This window comes from Egretta garzetta, unplaced genomic scaffold, assembly GCF_000687185.1.
Source record: "Egretta garzetta isolate BGI_Z169 unplaced genomic scaffold, ASM68718v1 scaffold258, whole genome shotgun sequence".
Classification (NCBI taxonomy): Eukaryota; Metazoa; Chordata; class Aves; order Pelecaniformes; family Ardeidae; genus Egretta; species Egretta garzetta.
Genome location: NW_009260413.1, coordinates 1498965 through 1524128, shown reverse-complemented (window position 1 = coordinate 1524128; position 25164 = coordinate 1498965). Strand labels below are relative to the sequence as shown.

Below are 25164 nucleotides of genomic sequence, written 5' to 3'. Positions count from 1 at the left end.
CAGCTTTCCAGCCACTCTTCCCCAAGCCTGTAGCACTGCATGGGGTTGTTGTGACCAAAGTGCAGGACCCGGCACTTGGCCTTGTTGAACCTCATGCAGTTGGCCTCGGCCCATCGATCCAACCTGTCCAGGTCTCTCTGTGGAGCCCTCCTCCCCTCAAGCAGATCAACACTACCACCCAGTTTGGTGTCGTCTGCAAATTTACTGAGGGCACACTCAATCCCCTCATCCAGGTCATTGATAAAGATATTAAACAAGAGTTCAAGGAGGGGGTGGAAAAAAGCTTAACTGCCTTCTTGTCTTGATCAAAGGATGTGCATTCCATGTAGCGGAAAGTGGCAAACTGAAAGTGTGATGTTGATCATGTCATTAAGATTAATATATTAACGTTGTTAATAAGGAAATAGCAGCCTATTCATGACCTTTTTGAATAACTGCATTGGAAAATTGGAGGTGTTTCCAGCCAACGCTTCTGTAGATGCAGTGTCTCTCCATTTTTCAGCACCTGTCGAGGAGACGGGCTTCTAGACAGATTACTTGTGTTTACACAGCCTGAAAAAGATAAGAAAAAACAATTCTTATTCCATTATTTTCTTGTGCTAAGAAAATGTTGGGTTTTTTTTTTTATTTGGGGACTTAAATTACTTTTAATGTTAAGTGTTTGTTTTGTCCAAAATGAGGTACTTGTACTTCTGCTAGTAAAATGTCCAAAAGTGTTACTTGAATGAGCTGGCCTGTTGCTGTACTATTTTTCCTTAGTACTATTGGCTTTCTGCTTTTAAAATTCTTAGAATATTGGGAAGCGTTAGCAAAACTATCCAGAATGTAGTTACTAAACTGGTAAAACAGAAGTTCTGTCATGAAAAACTGACTCGATCAACTCATTAGTTCAAACTTCAAAGATTTTCTGTCTTTCACATCACTAATGCACAACTTGTGGCTGACTGACTTGCCAGCAGTGGTTTGGAGTTGAAGTCTGGATCTTGAGTAGCTTTGCCTGTTAGATAGAAGGAAACAGGCTCAGTTTAAGACAGTAGGAAACTTGGATGGCATTTCTTGCTGTATGTTTCAGATCCCCAAAATGTATGCCTCAAACTTTTGTGAACCAGTGCAATGTAAATCTTGACAGTGTTAAGTTTTTTTTTAGGACTCCCCTGTGTGCGCCAAATCTTTGAAGAAATCTTAACATCATTGTCTTGAGGGATTCTGCATACAATTCTAGTAATTTTCCTGGAAAGCACATGTAATCCACTTCCTGAGATAATCTGAGTCTACAGTGTAATTTCTGTGTGTTGTGGTTTAACCCTAGCCGACAAGTAAGCACCACACAGCTGCTCGCTCACTCCTTCCCAGTGGGATGGGAGAGAATCAGAAGAGTAAAAGTGAGGAAACTCGTGGGTTGAGTTAAAGACAGTTTAATAAAACAGCAGAGGAAAATAGTAATAATAATGATAAGAGAATATACAAAGCAAGTGATGCACAATGCAATTGCTCACCACCTGCTGGCCAATGCCCATCCCATCCCTGAGCAGAGATCACTGGCCCCCCACTCTTGCCAACTCCCCCTGGTTTCTATACTGAGCATGACGTCCTATGGTCTGGAATAGCCCTTTGGGCAGTTGGGGTCAGCTGTCCTGGCTGTGCCCCCTCCCAGCTTCTTGTGCCCCTGGCAGAGCAGGGAAGCTGAAGAATTCCTTGACTTAGCTGTTGCTGAGCAGTGCTTACACTGAATCATCCAAGTGTTATCAACATGATTCTCATCCTAAATCCAAAACACAGAGCTATGCCATACAAGGAAGAAAATTAATTCTATACCAGCCAAACCCAGGACACTGTGATTTACCTTATTTTGGTGGGTTTTAACGGGATGTTTGCATACTCCCTAGGTCTTAAGGTTGTGTTTTTTGTTAATCTGACAACAGATATTTTTAGGAATGAAGGTGTGACTCAGATTTGGAGGTTTTTGTTATTTTTCTCTTTAAATCAAAATAACAAAGGAGTGTGAAGACTTGCTGGTGATGATATTCAAGAGATGTTTTGTATTGGAGGAATAATTTAGCTTTACTTTGTGAAGTTCAATTTTCTTATGTATATTTTTAATGGTGGGGAGAACAGCATTGCTGGCTTCTGTATAAATCTGAGCATTAAAATGAATGCAACTAACCTCTCTTAGTTGGTTCATCGTCAGAAATGCAACAAACTAGCACAGAGTTTGGACTAGTAGGTGATTTGAGCTTTGAAATTTGTAAGTACAGGAAAATAGTCTCCACGTTGCTTACTAAACGTAATTTGAATTTTGATGTTAGAAGGGGGTTGGACTAGATGGTCTCTAAAGGTCCTTTCCAACCCAAACCACTCTGTGATTCAGTGAAAAATATTTGTTCTTCTGGTAGCTGTGAACTAAGTGTTTTGTAATTTTTTTTTCTGGGACTGCTTTAAATTCTTAGAAGATGAGAATACTTGAAGTTGTGTTTTATTGAAGTTGCTATCAATAAATTCAAAGTTGTATTAAGTAGCAACTAGAGTAAGTTACTTATTTTCTCTTCTAGTCTATAATCTGTTTACATATTAACAGGTTTATGGTGTAGCCAATTCAGTGGAGAACAATTTAAAAAGCCTATTGTAAATACCAGATAAAAGTTTTAAAACAGATAATGTGATATTTAAATACAGTGACTAGGGTAGATTTATGTGCTAGAGTCTCATTATAGGAATGGCTGAATGGATTGCCTGTTGCATTTTTTTAATAGTTCGATATTTTTTGAATGAAATTTTTCTGCATGGGCAAGGACTTTAAAACATATCTTTGGATAAGGTTTTTTAATTGGATGGCATTAGGATTAGTGTATCTGTGAGCTATGTGAATATATGTGTGATATCTGTAGGATTAGCTGTGTAGTGTTCAGCCCACTTTTCTGAGAGGATGGTGTTTGAGCAAGGCTTTCTGTTTGTGGCCTTTTGTGATACTTCCTGTTGTCAATACTTAGATTATACTACACAGGTAACTATTTCTACTTTATGGTAGTCAGGACTGCAGTCTTGTATATGAGAAAGTAGAAAAAAACCCCTGTAAATCTGTCTGACGCCTGTGTTTGCAAACATAAAAAAAGGCAAAGGCCAACAGAAAATGCTTGGTGCAGATAGCGATTTACACTACAGAATTCAGATTTTCTGTGTCTGACAAAGAGTTTTTAGTTGCAGAGTTATTCTTACATAGAAAACTTTGTCTCTGCCTTGTATCACTTCTGTAGTGGGTAAGGTCTGGATGTCGTGTCCACCAGCCTAGTTCATTTGCTATCTAGGAGAGGTACTGGAAGACCTTTTCTGAGATTTAGCAGAGCATAATATGATATTATGGATGTAAGCAAAGGATTAGAAGTCATTCTAATTCCCTGACTCTTGGGTGCTTTACATGTAATTTTTAAGCTTTAATGTAGTTCCTTGCATGTAACTTACGATTCTTTGGAATATTTTTTTAAAGTCTTTTAAGCTACTTCCTAGAAAGTAGTAAGGTGCTCTATACTAAATGAAAACCAACATGATAATGTTGTAGCATATATGGCAGTAGCCTGGGTTTTGAGACTGAGTGTGATTACTTGAGCAGTGCAACTCACAGGTTAATGATTCCAGGTGAAGTTGTGAAGTTAAAGAAATGGACCATGGATAAATGTGGCAATAACCAATCCCTACCAACTTAGGGACTACACAATTTGTTTGAACTCTCATTTCCTATTTCTAAGGAGAAGTATCTTCAGGCTTGATCTAGCTTCTGATTAGGCTTCTGAACTTGTAGATTAAGAAAACTCTTAAGTGTATGTGGGGTGCCAATGAAGTTGTATTATAGCCTTTAAATCAACAGGGTCTGTTTTATTTTCTTAAAAACAACGAAACAAAACTGTAAAAAAACCAAATCCTGAAACCCTGACTCTATGTATGAATTGGAATGATACAAACAAAACTTGTCTTATGAATGTTCCGTGTGTGTATTGGATGAAGGACACAAAATTTAAATGCATCTGGAACCTCTTATTTAAAGATATTTTATTTTTTTACTTTATATCTATTATTTTATTATATATAAATAAAAGGTTCTACAGGCATGCAAAAATGTATACGTGTATATGTATAAACCACATATTCTGCAGACTATTATACAAGTGTGAGGCCAAAGAATTAAAGCATCTATATGAACAAATACAACCCTTTAATTGTCCCATCAAGCTAAAAATGCATCAACTAACTCATTTGCTTTCTTTTACTAGAAATGACTACCCCAAACAAGACACCACCTGGTGCTGATCCAAAGCAGTTAGAGAGGACTGGTACTGTTAGAGAAATAGGCTCACAAGCAGTTTGGTCTCTTTCATCCTGTAAGCCAGGTAAAATCACAACAAATGGTGTAAAAAGTTGAATGTACATTTTTCTTCAAGTATATAATGTTTTATGTTTTGATAAGAAGACACACATACTGAGTGTAGTGGTAAAACTGGTGTAGTGTAAGCTGTATGGGTAGCTACTACAAATAATTTTGGCCTAGTCTATGTTTGATGCAGTATGAAAGTTGTAACTATATCAGAAATCCTACCATGAAGAAATATCTCGTATTAACAAAACAGATATTTTACTGACTTTACACTAAATTGGTTTTTTTACTTGCACAGTCAACAAACTAGACCATGTGAGTGGAAACACCCTCAGCACTGTGTAATTGTTTCTATGCTTTGGCATTTTGCCTGGGTATCTTCAATTTTTAACTTAGAAAAACCGTGCAGCTGGGCAGCTTGAGTGTTTTGTCCAAACTTTGTGTGGACTCAACAGCTATAGCCTAGCTCCCTAAAATTCTGCAAGTAAAATGAAACTATCGTAAATGATGCTGAGGTGCAGTTAATGATAGCTTATACCTGCTCAAAATATCTGAAAACCTGTATTCTTTTCATTGAGGTGGTTGAGTTGCTATTTCAGGAACATCTGTTGGGAATTGATCTGGTATCTTGCTGCAGCCTAGAGTCAATGATCCCTTTACGTCACAATATTGTGCTCAGGCTGAACGGAAGGCTAAAGATTTGGAGTTGTTTCTTTAAATGTGTCAGCATAAACTTTCAGGAATACCGTTTTTGGCATCTATTGCTTGTTACAGCTACTAACTTGAAAAAGTAAAAATATTTCAGGAGACTACTTGAAAAGAAAATGTTATACTTTGCTAAAATTTTATAATAAATGAATGGTCTCTGCTAATGATTTTCCTTTAATTCAGCAGTTGGATTATAAAATAGGTGGAAAAGCCTAACCATTAAGTATTGTTCTTGAAATTAGCATGAATTACTACTTAATCATTTGAAATTCCCAGACATGTTGAATATGTCCAAGACATGTTCAAACCCCACAGACTTCAATGGGAGATAAGATTGTAAAGATACTCAAGTATTGAGCTTTGATTGACAGATTCCCCTGTTTCTGTTTTGTGTCACAAAATCATAGGCACAACATAGGCACAACTTGGATTTCTAGAAATATTTCCTTATATGTTATAACTTAGGATACACATTTTGTTTTTTAATAGCTGAAGAAAAGTTATGTCTGTGATGTCTGCATCACAGAAATGGGATATTCAAGGCTATCACATTTTCTTTTTCTTAGGATTTGGAGTGGATCAGTTGCGAGATGATAATCTAGAAACTTACTGGCAGTCAGATGGATCACAGCCTCATTTGGTGAACATCCAATTTAGGTATTAAAAATTACTCTGTATGGGTTAGGGTGTTTTGTGTAACTTTATTAATTACTGTTCACCAAGGTAGGAATTTTGGAAGTGCAAGGATTCCTGGGTTAATCCTGTTACCAGCTGGTAAGAAGCCAGTTAGATAGCATTTATGAAATTGAGATTTTATATTTTTGATTACTAAATACCTAAATAAGCAATAAAAAGGAATGTTTAATAGTGTGTCACTTGTAACAGTTTCACATTTACCTACCTAAGATGACATCTGTGTCCTGACTTTCTGTCTTTGAGTGTAATTTGAAGGGTAGATGGCTGTTTTTAAGGTAGTCCTGTATGACTTAACTGATTGAGAAACCTTTTCCTATTCTATTCTGTGTAGGATACTTTCAGTCCTTTTTCTTTAACCAAACTCTTAAGATCAAGTTAGATGTTTGTAACCTTTTTTAATTTGCTTTCTAGAGAACTCTTTGGTATAGTAATATAGCCCATATCTGATAAGCTAAAGATACGCTTCATTACGTACAAGTGCTTATTTGGCATCCTGGCCTTTTGTTGTATTTTTTTGGTACACTGACACTTCTGATGGCAGACGGAGAACAGTGAAAATCAACTCTCTGCATAACAATGTGAAAAAACCTTATTACTTTAACAGTGGGGCTCTTGTAAATCAGTAGACACACTGGTATTAAGTTTTAGAATTGTGTAAATCCTTAGTTATTACAAACTAGCAACAAACTCGCCCTGAATATTTTCTTTACTATGCTTACATAGCTTTTGTTGCTTCTTGCAGAAGAAAAACAACAGTGAAGACATTATGTATTTATGCAGACTACAAATCTGATGAAAGTTACACTCCGAGCAAAATCTCTGTCAGAGTAGGCAATAATTTTCATAATCTCCAGGAAATCCGGGTAGGTCAATGATGCTTTGCTTTCTGTCTTAAAATAGTCCTCTCTCATTAGAACGTCTGATGTAGTAAAATTGGTTTTGGAGGTAAAATACAGCATTGTGCCTGAGAGGGGAAAATGGCTGGGTTTATTTTGATGTTTGCTTTTAGTTTTATCTTGTAGATTTACTAGGCTGGTTTCTCTTTTTATCAGGCTCTGTTACCGACATGGTTATAACAGACTTTATTCCATTACAGGATCTATGTATCAAGAGTGGGGTTTTCCAGAACAGGGCTGTTTAGCGTTGGTTAAACTTGGATCTCACTTCAAATATCTGCAAACCCTATGCATTGCAAACATGAAAAGGGAGACTTAGTTTTTAAATATTGCATTTTTAGACTTAAAAACCAAAAAAAGGCATGAATTCAAGTTTTCATGAATGGGTTGCTCAGCTATTGAGTCCCACTAGGAATCAAAATTTAAAACTACAGGTTTTAGTTATGGTTGTGTATGGTGCATAAATATCATTGGAGTTTGGATTTCATTTTTGGCAGGCTGCATGTACTCTTGTTAACTAGTAACATCTGATTCAAGCTCACTTTTGAGACCCTAGCAAACAAATTGGGACACAAGGCCTGATAATCAGTTGTGCAAAGGTTTCTTTGTATTCTACTGGATAGAGAGTCTTCATGTAAGTGAGAATGTTACATAGTTGCTGATAGCTGACAAGCCACTACTGCTGGTGAGAGCTAGGGGAACTACAACGCCAACTTTTCCAAAATCATGCACAAAGCATGCAAGATACCAATTTAAATTGGAAGTCTAATGTAAATTATAATCAGATGTGTTCAGAAGTGTTTTACTTTTGAATATAGTTTCTAGTATTTTGCAATGCTTTTTTTTATACTGGACAGTCACTGAGATGTAGAAATTTTGGAAGCGATGCAGTATTTTTGTTCTTAACAATATAATGCAAAAACCAATTTCCATTTCTGGATATGGATATGACATTTGATGCTTAAGGCTTGGAATGGGACATAAATTTTTATTTACAAAAGTCAAACCCCATATTTTTTCATGGTGACGCTCGTAGCCAAAAAACATTTCCTTGATGGAACAACTGAAATCAGATTTGAGTTGCTTTAACTGCTTACTTTTGCTAGCCTTTTAGTAAACAGTAAAAGCCTTGTAAACTAATCAGGTAACTCATGAGTAGGAAGGTTTTTTTGCTAATTTTGAGTTCCTATAGCCTCATGTTTGAGACTCATCTTCTCTGGAGCTCAGCAGCTATTGACTGATATAGTGGGAAGGTTTAACTTACCTCCCTTATATGGCAGGCATTACAATAACAGAAGATCAGAATGATGAGAAAATGGAGGTGCTAAATAATGCTTTGAATTTTTACTTTTGAGATTTTTTTGTTGTTTTCACTTTGTTATTCGGTGTTTGAAGTCCCAACAAGAGCAACTTACAAATAGAAAGTTGTAGATGCAGTAGGAATAGAAAGTAAACATGTATGCATCTATTATGTTGGTGCTATGTATCTATCTATATACTTTCAATGATTTGTGATGTTCTCTCCAGTTTTGACCTGTACTTTTATCCTGAATCTTAAATGGAAGGGTCTTGACTTTTCTTTAATTAGATATTCTTTTGAAATAAATGAATCATCACATTACTTTGACTTTCATCAGCTGCAAATTCTGTCTTTTAATCTTCTTAATAGCATTGTAGCAATTTGGGAGTTGCATGTCATATGACAGTAAGAGCAGCTGGATCTTTTCCTTGTTAGGCTACGAGTCTGTTTTCTGAGTGTCCACTAGATGTCATTGTTGTCCTTAATTATCAGTTTGATTTTGTGCTGGTAGTCTACTCTTCTAATAACTAAATGATTATCCTTTTATAATAATGTTTAGTACAGCATTATGCCTATAACTGCAATAACTGAAGTTTCTTATACCCTCAAAAAGTGGAAGTTTACCACTGTATATGTGTTGTTAGAGATCCATAGAAACAATGAAAGGTATAAGTCGTCTTAAGTATATAATTAGTCTTCTTGCAGTTTTTCAGGCAAGATTTCTTTAGCTTTTTTCTTGCTAAACACAGGATTATATACATAGTTTCTTTAGTTAAAGGTGGCACTTTAAATTATTCAAGTTACTAGTATCTTTTATAATACATTGACTAATATGTTACATGAGAGCAAGTAATTTTTATGCATACCACATGCTCATATGCTTTTTACTTCAAAACTGAGATGAAAATATGGTCAAGCTGCTTACTAATGAGATACAATAGTTCAATGCTATAAAATACCAGTGACTTTGTCGCCACTGCAATGTTAAATATTGTTATCAATTTTCATATTTCCTAGACTGCTTGATACTCAGAACGTGTTTCTTAAGTTTTCCTTTCAGTCTTGAAACTTTGTTTTCTTCAGCTTCTCTGACACACAAGCAGGTTATTAAAGCAGTGTGAACTGTTATGAGCTCTTTAGAGAAATCTGCTTAATTATACAATGATTCCATTGGCTTCAGGACTGATTAACTAGGTGGAAAATCCAGCTAAATAATTTTATATTTTTCCATGGATGCTTGCCCAGCTCATAATGTCTAATGAAAGTCCTATGATGCCTCCATGTGTTTTCCTCCTAATGGTCTTATTTTCAAAACAATGCAATGTGCTGTTAGACTGGGTTTTATCACTAATATAAGAATAGTTTAGTTTGTGGTCTGTTATGTAGGTATGTCCTTTCTGGAACCTAAGATCAAATTATTTTCTGAATAAAAGTTTGAGGTTGGTTTCTTTTTTTCCCCACTGAGAAACAAGTAATTTGTACCCCATCCTATGGGTGAGAACAGCTGTCATAATCTGGCAGTATTATTCCCTTGCTCAGCTGGAAGAACTACAGTTAAGATGTGTACAGTAAGCCTTCTCCTCTGACTTAAGGGCCTTTTTATCAGAGCTGTGCTTGGAGAGCAAATATTTTCTTGTTTCCAGTCTCAAGAGTTCTCCCACATAATGGTGCAAACAGTCTGGATGGGCAAGATAGTCTATAGGGGCATTTTTTGGAACAGCATCTAGACTCTTCGGTATGTAATTTAAGTTATTACACTTTCTCATGATATGAAAATAACCCACACAAAGATTATGAGTGAAAAGTTGGCTGCAAGAGATTTCTGGTCTCTTCAAATAATGCTCACCTGCTTGTTGCCTTTGTACCTCTCCAAGACACTTAGGTCATCTTGCCATAAAGAGGTTGTTATGATGCTAAGTGCGGGCAGGATTTCAGGTTATATTCACGTAGTAGTTTCAATGGCCTCTGCTGTCAGCCTATAATGTAGGGACTTTACACAGCAAAGCAAGATACCTGTAAACTCTAGTATTAGCCAGTTCTACATCTTTGGATATAAAAGACACTCAGGGAAGGTGCGGGTCAGACTTTCTGAAAATAGCCACTTCTCGCATTAGTTCACATCTGAGAAGCCACTGGTGTTAAAACTACTTTAATTTTGGGATTAAAGAGGCAGAACCCCTCCTGAAAGAGATGAAGTCTTCTGTTCTGTTGTGCCTGGTAAAGGACTCAACAATAGAATGATGTGTATATGTCGTGGCTGTAACTAGGTAAGATGCAGCTAAACAGGTATAATTTGCTTCCTATTCCAGTAGGGGTTAGCTCTTCCAGTGCACTTTTTGGACTTTCCCATGATTTTTGATTTGGAGTGGGACATGCTTTTCATTTAGTTGTTTGTGTAGTTCAGAGAAACTGTCAAGCTTTGTGATAGGACCAAACCATTGCTAGTGCATGGCATTGCTACGTGTACTTTGCTTTTCAGATTGCTTAAGGATAGTAATGATCCATGTGGCAGATAAGATGTATTAATGTTCAGGCCTAAAAGGGAAGGGTCGGAAATACCCACTTGGAGGTGGGAGACAGGAATCTGCTGGCTGTGAATGGGCCCTCTTTATGCAGTAGGGTAAATCCACAAACAGATAGCATCATGGCTTTGTGTAACTTGAGTAAGCAAGGTCTTTGCTCTTTGCTTCTTTCAGAAGCCATTCAGTCTGAAGCAATGCTGCTGGAGCAGCGCAAGTTCCCTGGTTAACAACCTTTATAGGTACGCAATGATCCATCACTGGGCAGTGATGTGTAGCCCTTATGTAGGAAGAAGGCACTTTGTTAGTGGAGGTCCTATGGAGCAGCCTTTGCACTAAAGAATGATACTAAGTATTAAACATTGCTCTGGAAGAGGCTTGTTTTAATTCAGTTGCTGTTGAGACAGCTCTGAAGACTCAGGTGGAAGCCCTGTTGTCTTAATACGTCTTTGCTGGCAGCAGTGTGAGTCCTTTGTTTCAACTTTTTCTTTTGTTGGATTGCTGTCTGTTGTGTTTTCATTTTGTTTTCTAGCCCTTTTGGTCTTGGTGTTTTGTGACCAGATGCTCCAGAGCTGTCTCAAGCACAGCAGTCTCCCTGGTGGTGCAGTATTGTGACCAAGCACCACGGACAGGGCCGCTTCTTCACTGATGTCAGAGATTCTGCACTAGAGCAGGGAATTACCAACCAGAGGAATGCCCAAACTGGGAGCTTTCTCAACATGCAGTTAAGGAAGCCTGACCCTGTTGTAATCTCTTTACTCCTGCAGTGTCCAGTGATTTTATAGTGAAGAGGTTGGACTTTTCTAGACATTTTCTGAAATTCAACAGCTAGCAATCTCAACCCGTTTTCTGTATGTGGAGCAAACTTAGATACTGAAGAACAAGGAGATGCTAACTTGCCATAGGACTGCTGCAAGCTAATGAATCGATAAAATGTATTGCTGCTGAGTCTCTGATCAGACATCTCGAAGGTGCATTTTAAACTGCTTTCCTCTGGAGGTGGAGTACTGAGTTATTAATGCTTTATTTAGATTCCTGACAAGGCTGCAAATACTTTGGTTAGAAACCATTCCTCTATATTCTTTCTTTGTATAAGAAAAGATGCATTTCTGACCCGTAATTATTTCTTGGGTTCAGAATGTCAATTAAAAATATTCAGTCTGCTTTCTCCAAACCACACTTGATACTGAGAAAAGACTGAATTTGCTTTAGTTCTATAGAATTTCAAACTGTAGCCTGTCTTGTCTGTCTCTAGGATGTTCTGCAGATGAGGTCATCACATCAGCTTGTTCGTTTTGATTGTTATCTTGGTGTTATGCTAGCTGGATATGGATGTAGTTCATCAGGATGCAGACAGTACCTCTGAAATTTACCAGTACTGGAAATCTGCAAAGCAGCAAGTAGAATGATCCACTGGTATTGTTTAGTGATTGCCTTGTGATTGATGTGAAGGGTAAGAGTCAAGTTTCGGAAGCAGGGTTATTTCCATTTGATGCAGTTGGTACCTTCCAGCAGAGAGGATATTTTGTGAGTCACCAACTGGGATGTTTGCATGAGCCCCTCTTTACAAAGGAAAGGTTAACTTCATGTCATATCACTGTTCCCTGCCGATGTTGTCATCACTGTAGATGATATGACCTGCTCATCATATGACCTGCTTATGGAAATCAAGTCATATATGCTTCAAACTGTGGAAATTATGATCAGGATTGCAGTTTTCATGATTTTTATACCCTGGAGTGGTAACGCGTGGGAACAGAGCTTACTATGCAATCATGAGAAATGCAGTTATTGAAATAGCCTTTTATTCATACGAAGTATGTGTGTACAAATAGTGAAATCCACATTAGATCTAGAAGAATTCTGAAGAATGGAAGATTGTGGTCCATGCATCATAAAATTGTTAAGCATTTTAATCTTATCTTGCTCTGAAATGATATTTTAAGAGAAATAAACATCTTTTCTGTTGGATCTTAGAGAAAAAAGAGAAAAATAAGCATTGTTTTTATGCTGAGGTATGTGTTGCATATAGAAAGAGATTTTTTTTTTTTTTTTTTTGTATCCCAGCATTCAAAAATGAATCTGTGAAGGAACTTTTTCTTGCAACACAGGGTCTCAATTAGGCAAGGATATATTAAAGAGGCCCTGTATTTTTAATACTGTCAGTCTGACTTTACCTTCTGAAGCAGAGGAAAAGCCATGTGAAAGAAAGTGGCAACAGCTTCATGGAAGGCAGGAACTTGATGAAGTACAGAGCTTTCCTCGAGGGAACTCAAGTATATAGAGGCTAGGAACTGACTGAAGCACATAACTTTACATAAATGTGAAAACCTTGCCTGGAATGATAACCTTTTTCATGATCATTCAATCTAAGTTCTACCATGGAAAAGGAATTAGAAAATGTGTATGACTTTCTATGTAAAAGTGAAAGAGCTTCTCTCTCCACTCCCAATGAGAAAAGGCAAAATAACTTACTAATCAAATTGACATTAATAATTTATGTTATGCTGTGTAATCCCTGTTTTGTAGCAAGTGCTTGGTTACATGGTTTCGTATCTTTTATGTGATGAAGTTCTAGTAGGAGGATTTGAAGAGCCTTCTTTAAAAGCTTGTTTGTTATATATTTTACTTCTGTAAAAAATCTTTCTGCTATGGATTGCTTAACTTCAGATTAAAAAATAAGTAGTATTTTATCAATGCAGGGAAACTGTCCTCCAATATGATGGGGGGATTTTTTCATAGGCTTTAATGCAAACCTCTGTTAGTGTATTCTAGTTACAATACTATAAACAACTTCCAGTCCTTTCTCTGGTAAACAGGAGCAGGTTGCAGATAGTGCTCTGTGTGTGAGAGGGCCAAATACTTGAACTTAGGATTTTGAAAAAAGGTCAGGATGGAGTTGTGGCCTTATAGCAAGTATAGAATAGTATAGGAAACAACTGCAAATTTAGATGAGCATATTCTCCAATACTCTTTTTTAAGTATGAAGGATGATAATACTGTTACAGAATGGTAATAGTATTAGTCATCTTATAGGAAGGTCAGGTTATTTATTTTTAGTCTATACAGATAATCTGTGCTATTGAACCAATATCCCAAGTCAAAGTCCACATTGGGTTGCGTCTAATTTATACCTGATCGATTGAAATTTGTAATTGTTATGTTCATTGGTACCAGATTGTGAATGCTTGACATTTTTGTTCAAATGAATTAGTTCTGTCTAGAATTGCCTGGTTTGCACTTGTATAACTTGCATCTACTGAAAAAAACAAACAAACAAACAAAAAAACCAAACCACAAAACCAAGGTAAAGCACCATACACACTTATGCATGAAGTTCCTTCTTCAGTTAAGCCAAAATAAAGCATTCCCCCTTCCAGTCCTTAAGACCTTGTTGTTCCCTTTTGTTCAGCAGTTTGTTATACTGACTCAACTTCTCTTGGTAACGTTTTTCAGAAAAGCTATTTGTTTTCAGTGGTGCTTTAACAGTGATTAAATAGCTATTAGAGATTTAATGTACTGTGAATACTTCTGTGTTGTCCACCAAGCTTATTACTTTATAGAATCCATATTTCCTTATTAATTATCTCTGTGATTGTCTCCTGTACTACAGACTTCCCAGATGATTTTAGTAGTCTTTTCAATTTTTGTAGTATCTGTATATAATACCCAAAGTGGTAGAATACAGCCATGAAAGATGGCTGGTTTTCCGTGATCGTTTCTTACCTTCTTTATATCCCTGAAGGATTTGTTCAGGGAAGACTTGAATAATGAATAGCAGTGTACTAATAGACTAGCCCCTTTACCATTCCTAGTTAGTAAAAATGAAGAATCTCTTCTTTGCAAGAAGATTTTGTATGAAGAATGAAGGGAGTACATGTACGTGATAAAAGTTCTGTGAGACTAGGGTCTGTCATTTTTCCTCTTCGCACATTTTGTTAGTGGCATTGCCGTGCTGCTGACCTACAAAAATTCTAGCTAGAGCTGTGGAATAGTCCTTTTAAAAATTTTTTTAACTCTGCCAACTTCTGCAGCTGATATCCACCCCACCACCCCAGTGCTTCTAGCTTTTGTGAAAGCATTTTATGTAGCCTTTAACCCTTAGTGCTACATATAGCATGTCTTTTGTTTCTTTTAAACCATGGCTTTTTTTCTTTTTAATGCCTGGATAGAACAGAGATGCTGATCTGTCTTTCTTTGATAGCATTACCAAATTTTTGGAGCTCCTGGAGAGATCAATCAAATGTCTGTGTTCTTTAGCTCCTAGGAATTGGTTCAAATATGTATATTTAGGTACAATAGATCATATATATTTAGAACAGTAGCCCCCCAAAAAATTCAGGCTGTAATCAAACTTATGTGCTATCAGGCTGAGGGAAGAAAAGCATGTTTTTCTTTTACATGCCCAAAATGTAGTGAAAATCCCTGTGGACAGTCGTGTTTACAAGGGTAACTGTCTGCATTCAATTGTAGGTTATAAAAGTGCTTGCTTGAATAAATACACTGAGCTATCAGACAGAACAACCAATAGTTCGTTGGACTAATTGACCTTGTCAGTAGAATAGAAACACTTGCAAATAAAATTCCCATTGCCAGCAAAATTGCAACTGAAAACCCCTGAAGAAACTGTGTATATCCTCTAACTATCTTGGAATGCAATGATTCAGGCAGCAGACATGTGTGGTGGGGGGGTGCTGGTGGGGGAATCATTAACTAAGACAGTTTTATATACCAGCATTTTCCAATGATCTTTTTTTGTAGCATGAGCTTATATGCTTTCCTAAAATCATTAAGTATTTAGTTTTCCATATTCAGAGTTATGTTCTCTAACAATTGTTACTAATTTTACCATATCTCACGTCCCCTTGTATTATTTGTTTTGCTCGTCTGCTTTTATTATAATGTACCCTTTTCAGAAAAGGCAAAGATGTTTGGCTCGTAACCACAGCATGTCATAATGAGGGTGGAGTATGTTTGTCATTCTACAGCAATGGTTCACTTATGTGAATGCCAGAGTCTATAACCACACATACTGTGGCAGTTTATCTTTTTGAATATATTCAAATTGTGTAACAATGGAAAAGAATCACAGTAAATAACAGAATATCTGGTCTTCCAATCAAAAGCATTATGGAACCATTTTTTACTTTACTGGTGATGAGTCATATATCTTCATATTAAAAAAAGGAAAATATTTCACTCCAGAAATAAGCTTTACAAATGAATTAGTCATAGATCAGATTTCCTTTTAAAAAGTTGGATAATGTCACACAGGTGGAAGTAGCATTAAAAAAGAAGCAGCAGTGAGAGACATAACAGGCTTCACTGTGTACTATAAAAACATGATTTTATTTTGGTTAGAAAACAAAACAGGAAAAATGGCATTTGGAAAAAAAAAAGTCTGCAAAACAGTCTAGTTAGCTGCTAAATAAACTTCAGAGATGAAGGTTTAAAAAAAGCAAGATTTGTAAAAGGGGGGGGATAGTGTATTTCACCTTAAGTAAGGGACAATGTGTAATAAGGGATTTTGTGGTTTTACAGCTCGGTGCATGTGTTTGAAAGCTGTTCTCTCAGCAACGTGGGTGGCAGGTTATGCTACCATATAATGTATTGTAGTTGGCTCTCCACACTTGTCAGGGTTAGCGTTCAACCATTCGGAAAATTTTCCCATTGTTCTATCATGTGAACCAAGGCTAGTGTTGAATTCCCAATAACCTTCTGCAGGAAAAAGAGGTTTAATTAGAAAGTTTGAAATTTGATTACTTCTGTTATTGTCTTAATGTACTTCTCTCTAATTCAGGTGCTTATCTGCAAATGCAATCAATTTTTGCTCAGAAAGATGAAAAACAAACTTAACACTGTACTGCAGTTGCTTCAACACTTTTAAAAGAAAACTTGTATACTCAATTCTGTCTTTCTTCAGCATTAACACTCTATTTCCATCTTAAACATGTTTGCTTTAGATGGATCATAGCTTTTGGCAGCTACTGCATTTTTAGCAAATAATACTGTTTCTAGTAAGAGTTGCAAAAAAAAAAAAAAACTTTGTGTGAGGTCCTTGTAAACTGAACCTTGGGAACGTTATGTTATTTCTGTATTTTCCCTTTTGTGCTTCTTCTCTATTTGTGTCGTGGTTATAAATTACATCGTTTGAACTAGAGAATTAAAAACATTTTATTTTGTGATTCCTGTAATTTAAAAAAGAGAATGTTTGTTTTATGTGTATTTTTTTTCTTTTTACCTGTTATTTCAGAGGCTGGCACACAGAGAAATAAGCAATTATGGTATTGAAATTCCATTGTGCCAGCACCTCCAGGGCATAATCCAAAAAAAACAGAAAAATCGCCTGCTGGGTTGTATGCAATATGCTTGTGTGAACATCAGTGTCTGCTGTTCACACATCATTTTTTACTGAAAGTTCCTGTTGGAATAAAGGTTCTGTGTTTGGAGAGTGCACTGGGATATTTGTTGGTCAATGGTCTTTCAAAGTTTGTAGGGATTTCTAATTACAGTTTACTAATGTAGGCTCACTGGGTACTTCTTGCAGATCATTGATGCTTCAGAAGTAAGAGAAGCAAGGAGAGATTTGGGTTTGGCAACATAAAAACCATATGAAGAAAGAGCTTGATGCTCTTCCCTTTGTTTAAGCGTTCTGCTTGAAGACTGAACATGGGAGTGAGGAATAAGGTGGGTGGGTGGAGGGGGAGATGACAGCACGACAGGAGAGACTCAAATGCTTAGTTTCCCTACTTCAATAATTTAACCCCTTCCCTTCCTCCCCCCCTTTTTAATGCAAACGTGTTTTCTGTTTAACACTTTATAACAGTACAAATGCATCCACCATTACAGCTTGTACTGGGTTTCAGTGTGCAGGCTCATCTAGAATGTCTTTGTAGTGCTCAATCAGATCACTCCCCTCGGTTGATCAGAATTCGTGTAATACAATTCACTTGCAAACTGTAGTGTCTAGCAGCATCTATTTTCTCATTTGTTTTTAATCTCTCTGCACTCGGGCATATTGTTGGAGACCCTGGTAGGCAAATGGGTTTAATGCAGGGACAGATGATTACAGTTTCTAGTCTTTTGCTAGATTCATAAAAGTTAAAAGAAAAGGAAATGATTCTAAACCAGATTATAAGGTTCAAGCTAGGTAAAGTGTGATAGTTTACATTGATACTAAAGATAAATAATTATCTGACTGAATAAACAGTGCTAAAGTCCTTCTGCTAGTACAATTGCCAGTGGCAAACTATGTCAGTGTACGCTTGCCAGTATAGAAATTATGCTTTCGGTTATCTATCTAAAAAAAATATTACAGACTGACTTCACTTGTGGGGTTTTTTATTCCTGCTCCCCTCAGCTGTGGTTAAGATCATGTCATATGACCACAGAACTATATACATGCATGTCTCTTTCCTTCAGTGAAGTAATTGCAAAAGTGTATGTCTCCATTTTACTGTTATCAGTATGGCAGTGGGCTAGTTCTTAGGTATGGGTTATCTAATTCCTTTTTCAGATTAAAGCATAATGCTTTTCCTCCCAGGTATGGTCTTCCATGTTAAACAGCAAATGACTTACGAGTTCATATTACTGTTTTTATAATGTCTTGTGAATGAATGTGCTACAATCCACTGCAGAAATTAGGTCAACAGGTTGCTTGGGCACAGTTAGATTTTTATTTTTTTTTATCATAGACAAGGGGAATGCCTGCACTCTGAATTTCCATACGATGTTCATTGCTGTAACAACGTCATACATCTATTTTAGTTTTCATTGCTTATAAAGATTTGAAGGGAGGTTTCTGGTAACAATTTTAATTGCCTGTGTCCCCAAGGGGAAATTGCTGTGTGGATTCTCAGTTAGGTTTTTTTTTTTTCTTGGGTCTTTGAAGAGGTTCCTTGTCACATAAGGCTTCAAGGTTTGAGCTGAGGAAAGCTGGGAATCTTTTCTGTCTTTGCCTGCTGTATCATTTATTGGCTTTTGGGGAAGTGTGGGGAGGAATGATGAGTATTGTGGGATGAATCCAGACACCTGACTTTACCAGTTATTTAACAGAGCAAGAAGGTAGGCACCTTTGAAGAAACTGCATGGAACAAGGGACTCTACTCCCTAGGGAGCAGCACGCTAGGGAGGAGGCCTTGCAGATCTATATTTGAAAGCGAAATGATATTTTTCTGTTTTCCTGTATACCGCATGGAAATTGTTAAATAGAGGGCTGTTTGCCTATATCTCTTCTTTTTCTTTCCCCCTAACACATTCTACAACCATGCTCTTTCCCACCCTTGAAGTTCCCCAGACCTGAGAAATCCAAAGTTATCTGCTCTGGTTTTGGATCCCATGTGTAAAAGAACATCGTGGGAGTCCAATACTGAATGCCAGCATCTTCCTTGGAAGATTTGAAACAGAATTCTTTTGTGTCAAAGATGATAGTAAAATGTTGCTCACTCACTCCTACTTTTCTCTTTCTGGACAGGTCGCTAGCCAGTTGGAAATACCTTGCAGTGGCATTTGAGCTACTTTTTTCCACAATCTGTGGATCAGGATTGGGAGGATAAAGTCAGTGAATTATAAATAATGAGCTTTGATTCACCTGATTGTCTTCACAGACTTAATTGTGGAAAGTAATCCTTAGAGGGAGTACTACATAATTTCAGTCAGTGAGAAGCGCTAAATATGTGCATAAAGTTCAAATCAAAGATTAATTCTGATCCCTCTGGGTGCTACTGCTAACACACTATTAAAATCCTTCAAAGAGGAAAGCCAGCGGTTGACATTTAATTTGGGTTAAGCGTAAGAAAAGAAGATACAAAAGGAATGGGAACTCTCTAGGATACCTAAGAATTAAGAAAGTCCTGTACTGTCATCTCAAGTGGTGCTGGTCAACTGGTGCACCACACCTTATTTTCTGTTTCACTTAAGCAACTTGTACGCAACAGCAACTGGGAACATCCTGTGACTACCTTAACTGCTTTTCTTTTAACATTTAGCAGCAGGGTGGGGGGAGGAAGTGACCCCGGTGTAGAAGAAATGAGGAGCCAGCTGGTCCACCACTTACTATTTTCTGGCCTATTTGTGGCTTCCATGTTCTAGAGTGTCTTTATTTGCATCAGCACAAATTCAATTAGATGTAACTATTTGTAGTAGGTATTGCCTTGTGGCAAAGTTACCAGGTGCTGCTACTAAGTAAGATTTCAAAAAAAATGCAAAACAAAACCCCAAAGCAAATCCATAAAATGCACCGGATGTACCATGCTTTGTCAGGCCAGCACCAAAACAACCAACCAAAAATTACCATAAATTCACAAGTAGTGTTAGCATGTATAAACAGTAGTAAGAATATATTATTCTGTATCTCTAAAAATGAAAAGACAGACTTCAGGAAAAAGTAGATGAACAAATGTATTTCATGTAGATGTATGAGGAGGTTTTATCATTACAGTCATCCTTTCTTTTTTTATTCCTGAAGCTTAACATTTTAGCGGAAAACTGAGATTATTCACAGTGTTATTAAGAAAGTAGTTATGGAAAGGAATGCTGTTCACCTGACAAGTTAAAGCAATGCTGGAGGTTCAGAAGAAAATGCTACCTGGCAAGTGATAGATAGCTAGAAAAAAAAAAAAAACAACAGAGTTCTTGAGCAAGGGATTCAGTTTCTTCAGAGCTTTCATGACAGTCCTTTCTAGAGTTAGGTCTTGCTCCCTTGACTGCTGAAATGTTATTTTGGTCAGGAATCATAGGTTTCCTAGGAGCTTTGAGAACACTGCTAGACAGTATCTACATCGTATTCTTTGCTAAGTTTTTTGGGGGGTGGGGGAGGCAGAAATGGAACATGTTTTTATCCTGTTCCTTCTCCCATGTAGTGCATTGAACTGTTTCTATAGATCTGAAGTATAATTTATTTCTTTCTGAAGACTATTCTCTGCCTTATTTTGTCATAAGATAACAGATCATGCATATGAATCAGAAAAACCTTTCCCAGGGTTTTCCTATTTTCTGCAGGAACACACAAGAGAGGATAGAATGAGGGTAATAATATAGCATATGTCTGGCTTGAGGGCCTGTGCTTTCTAGCCTTCTTCATCCAATTCCTAAGCTAGGTTTATCTCGCACTCCTATTTTATTTCTGAATGAATTCTGGAGTGCTTTATATCTCATGTTAAAGGAATGTTAACAAATACAGTTTTTATTGAGGCTTTTTAGGAACACTGTTCTCAGTCACAGTCTTTGAGTGAACATGAGTCTAGCCCCTAATACTTGTTATGCGCCTTTTTTTTAACCCTCCGCATCTGTCAGATGTTGAATTCAACTGTGTGTATGAAGGATTTTTTTGGATAATTTCTGCTAGCAAATGCAGAAAATCCTAATTTGTTTCTCTTATGTTGAGATTAATTTGTTACTTAGCAAGCTGATGTTACTGACGATAATTAGTAAGGTTAAATCAAATCATATTTTGGTTTTTTGTTGTTGTGAAAGTGTTGCAGTTCCGTATCAGTACTATTTTCTAGTAGGCTTCCCTCTGTTCGAACAGGTCTCTGTTGTGATCATGACAGTCACTATGTTTAACGGAGAGCTTTCCATAAATTGGCTTTGGGTAAATCCAGCACTGCTGGAGTCGTAAGAACATCTATTGTGGAATTATTTTACTTCTTTTTGTTTATACTGTGTGTCATGAAGAGATAAAGAATTACTTGCATAGCAGAATTAAAATAAGCAGAGGAGCATATGTACCCACAGGACTTTAAGGTATACAGTAATTCACATACATTTGTAATCTAATTCCATCAGCTTGTTACTGACTTCACATCTCTAAGCAGTAAGATATCTAACAGTAACTCTAGATTTAGGATTTAATAGGTCTATTGGTAAGCAAGTTTTCAATTGTCATTCTTGTGTTTTGTTTTTTCCACTGCTCCCTCATTCTTCAGGAGCGTACACAATGTAATCGTATTCGATTCTCATTCAGTTTATGCTAAAGAGTTGATGTCCTTACATCTGTTGAATGTAGCATTAAGACTATTTCAGACTGCTGTTTATAGTAGACATGATGTTGCAGTAAGGTAGTTGTTAGCCCAGCACTATAGCTCCATCTGAATATCTTTTTGAACTGTACGTTCTTGGAGTGAATGGTGACTTGAGGAATCTTTGAATCCTGCAAAGTCAAGAAATAGAATGCATCTAGATTGAGAAGCAGAGTCCAGAGTCTGACCTCCACATTAAACAATGAAATACAGTCTTGCATATTTCTGGACACACTTAGATATGGATTTGTAAGAAAGCACAAGCAAAAGGTGAAAGCTCTACTGCATTTGTTCCAGTACATTAAAGGAAAAGAAATTGTGTGTAGATGTAAAATTAAATGCTTCCATTGGGCAACAGTCCTGATTCCAGCTTTGCAAATTTATGAAAGTGTATTCTGGCTCATAAAACTACCCAGCTGAACCTCTTGACAGATATACTCCCATTTCTTCTCTTCTAAAGTTCATTCGTACAAAAATATATCTCCAGTGAGACATGTTTATGAATTTGGGATCTTTCTCTGATGAGACATTGCACTGCATTTTAAATTTACACAAATAGTTTTCACAACAGTCTCTTGCATTTGTTTCCAATGGGTAAATATTCCTTGAGTTGAACATTACATCTGCTCTGGATCCTGTGAAATGTTACTCTGCATTTGCTTATTGAAATCTGGCATGCTATAATGAACTTGAGTAATGTTACAGTTTATCAGGTTTTGCCCCACTTGCCTTTACTGAGTATCTGCATCCACAGAGTCCTTATCCAGATGCAAAAATGTTTTACTTGTTTATATACTATACTTCTGCAGGACTTGGGGATTATTTACATAGGTTTAGGGTCTTTAAATTCCTTGAGTTTAGGGGAGGCAACCCTCTTTCATTCTCAGCTTCCTCAGAAACAAGTAATTCCTGTGGAACCAGGAGAAATGCTTGCTCTTAATGCCCAAATGTTTTTTGTGTCTTACAAAGCAACAACTTGTCCTCTTGCTGATAAAGAATAAGTAGGATTTTTTAATTTGGTAGCACTTAAGTATAATTTACTGTAGTCTTTCTAACAATTAAAGTCACTCAGGTACTACATTTTTGTGTAACAGAAAATGATAGAGCCATGCAGTTTTGTGGGTCTGTCTTCTGGTAGAAGATGAGAAATCTAGTTCTCTTCAATGCGTAATAAGAGCCCTTTTCAGTGAGGGGAATGTTTTTCTTTTGTTTTAGATGTACTTTCTTCCCCTCACCTATAAAGGGTGCTTAAGAGGTAGCAGCTGTCTGCTACTACTACTGTTGACTTTTTTTTATATTTTGTGGTATTCCCATTTTCTTATATTTATTTATTTCCCATATTAATTTTCCCAGTATTCTCTGGGATGCAAAGTGCAAGGCATGAAGTATAATCGCTAGGCTATCTCCACTTAGTTATTCAAGATGATTAGATATAAGAGTAACTCAGTGTGGGTAGTTTTCAGACACTTAAATCTTTATTCGTTGCATAATCTGATTTTTTTGGAAATACTTTCTTTGTATAATTTAACTGTAGCTATGTCTAGACATATTTCCTGGATATGGCTAAACAATTTTGAAGGTAAATGATGAGCTGATTTTTTTGCACTTTCACACAAACATAATATCATTCCATTATATATGATAGAACAAATGGGAACTGCAGACATCGGAAGTACAGTTTTCATTCATTTTGCAAACCTGTGCACCTTTGTAAGATTAGTTATTTCCCAGTAGTCTTTTCAGTCATTTAACTTTCATTTGCAATGAACTTGTGCAGTGCATCCATACAGTCCATTTATAGTGCTTCTGCTTGTACCCAGCAGTTCTGGTATGGAAAAACTGATAGGATCTCTTCCTTTATGCTCTTCTGTCTCCTTGTTTCTGATGTCTTAATTCTATTGCCTTAAGGTCCTCTTGTATAAGGCCATCACTAAGCAAGTAACTATCATAAGATTTTCTTTTAAAGCACTTGCTTCTTTTCTTACAGGAAATTCTGCTTATTCTCCCTTTTCTTGTAGGATTCTGTGGTGTTCTATTACTTTTCGTAAAAGGCAGCTGCCTATATTCACACCTTGTCCCGTTCTTTGGTCAGCAGCCCCACTTGTAATGTAAGTTCACCTGAACTTGAGAGGGGTTTTTTTTTAATATATTTTCAGACTTCTTTGCTGTAGTATGTTCTACTGCTCTTGTTCAATTTGTTTGCTCTTCTCTTTGTATAGCTGTCTGCTCTTCCACTTTCTGCTGTCCTACTTCCTGGTTTCCCCTGCCTTTCTTCAGTAGAAATCCCCTGATTTCTTCAGTAATAGAAGTGCTACTGTCTTCCTTGGGAGTAGCCTGACTCACCTGGAATTTGTAGGAGATGATGGCCTTATTTTGTACGGATGCTGCTTTGAAGAGGGACTAAGGTTTTTAGATCTTTGTACAGGAATTGGAAAATTGTAGGGCCTTTCAGTGCTTTGGGGCAGGGAGGGAGCTCCAATTCATGACTAAGATGAGAATTTAAATAGAAGGGCCAGTAATGTGTCATCTTAAGTAATTTTTAAGAAATTTGTGCCCTATTTCTTTTGTTATGAAGATTTTAGTCCACATACTTAACCAGATGGGCTTTTTTGATAGTTCTGTCACTATTTCGTGTTATGACTAGAAAATTTGAATGCAGATAGTGCCATTTGCTGGAATGAACTTGGGAAACAGTGGAGTGTTTTGTTTTGCTGTGTTTGATGCTTTCTTTTTTTATAAAGCAGTCTCCCTGGTTTTTTTCCTGTCTTCTGATCAGTTAAAAGTTACTGGAAGGATTTTCAAAGAAGCAGTTCTGTGAATCACATGTGCCATTGTTTGCTCCATTTTTACAACAGTTGATCCTTTTAGACATATAATTGTTAGAGAATCTTCTGGTTCTATTCTGTATTGACACACAGCATACCAAAAATTACTTGTATCAGTTGGTCATCATCTGCCAGACTCCTACTTAGTGGGATAGCTATCTTGTGTATATGGGGCCTCCTCCTTAGTTACTTGTCTGTAAAATGAAAAAACATTGCAGTGAGATAAGCTTTTATGATTTGAAGTGTTTCCCAAAAGGTATAAAATGTTTGATTTCACTAAATGAGATTTATGCTTCTTTCTAAATGTGCAGTGTTGGCTATATATTTTCTAGTAGTTTTTTTGCGGCTTTTTTTTAAGATGGACTGTTTCCTTTCTCCCATTTGCATCTATAATGCTCTGAGCTACTGATAACTTTAGTTGGATAGCACCCTGGTTTTTAAAAAAATAATAATAAATAAAAAAATCCCTCACCCCTCTTTCAGAATGCTGGGATTTTGGAAAGTTTGAAGACTTGCAGCAATCCATAACTTTTTTACCATTCATTTTTAGGACCAGACTGTCCAGATGCAGTCTGTTCCAGTACATCTGCAACTTTGACTTTAAACAACTTAGGTACCAGAAGTAGACAAACTGAAGCAGAAAGTTTGTTTTGGGCTGCATTACGTATTTTTGACACTGTCAGCCAGGCCACCACTCTAGAGCATAAGCTCAAGAATTTTTTTGTTGCTTTTTCAGCTTCAGCATACTAACTGCCAAGCTCAAGTGAAGTAACTGAGATTCACATTGGAGCCAAATCCCTGTAGGTCTGAAGGATTTCCCCTGATACCAGGAGTCTTCT

At 36.8% G+C, this 25164-nt stretch overlaps 1 protein-coding gene across 5 annotated transcripts in view; it reads left to right on the top strand.

Annotated features, from left to right (window-relative positions):
• Positions 1 to 25164, top strand: part of ANAPC10 (anaphase promoting complex subunit 10) — a 42685-nt gene that overhangs the window by 7165 nt on the left and 10356 nt on the right. For 3 of the 5 annotated variants that reach the window (XR_004842627.1, XM_035899166.1, XM_009643633.2), the window contains exons 2-4: positions 4263 to 4379; positions 5638 to 5728; positions 6510 to 6630. Coding sequence is in view for 4 of the 5 variants with exons in the window: in XM_035899166.1 (XP_035755059.1) it covers positions 4263 to 4379; positions 5638 to 5728; positions 6510 to 6630 (329 nt within the window). In the remaining variant the exon portion in view is untranslated. Of the gene's footprint in view, positions 1 to 4262; positions 4380 to 5637; positions 5729 to 6509; positions 6631 to 9654; positions 9658 to 17029; positions 17109 to 25061; positions 25159 to 25164 lie in introns of those variants that run through there. The other 2 variants (XM_035899167.1, XM_035899168.1) reach the window with 2 other exon arrangements.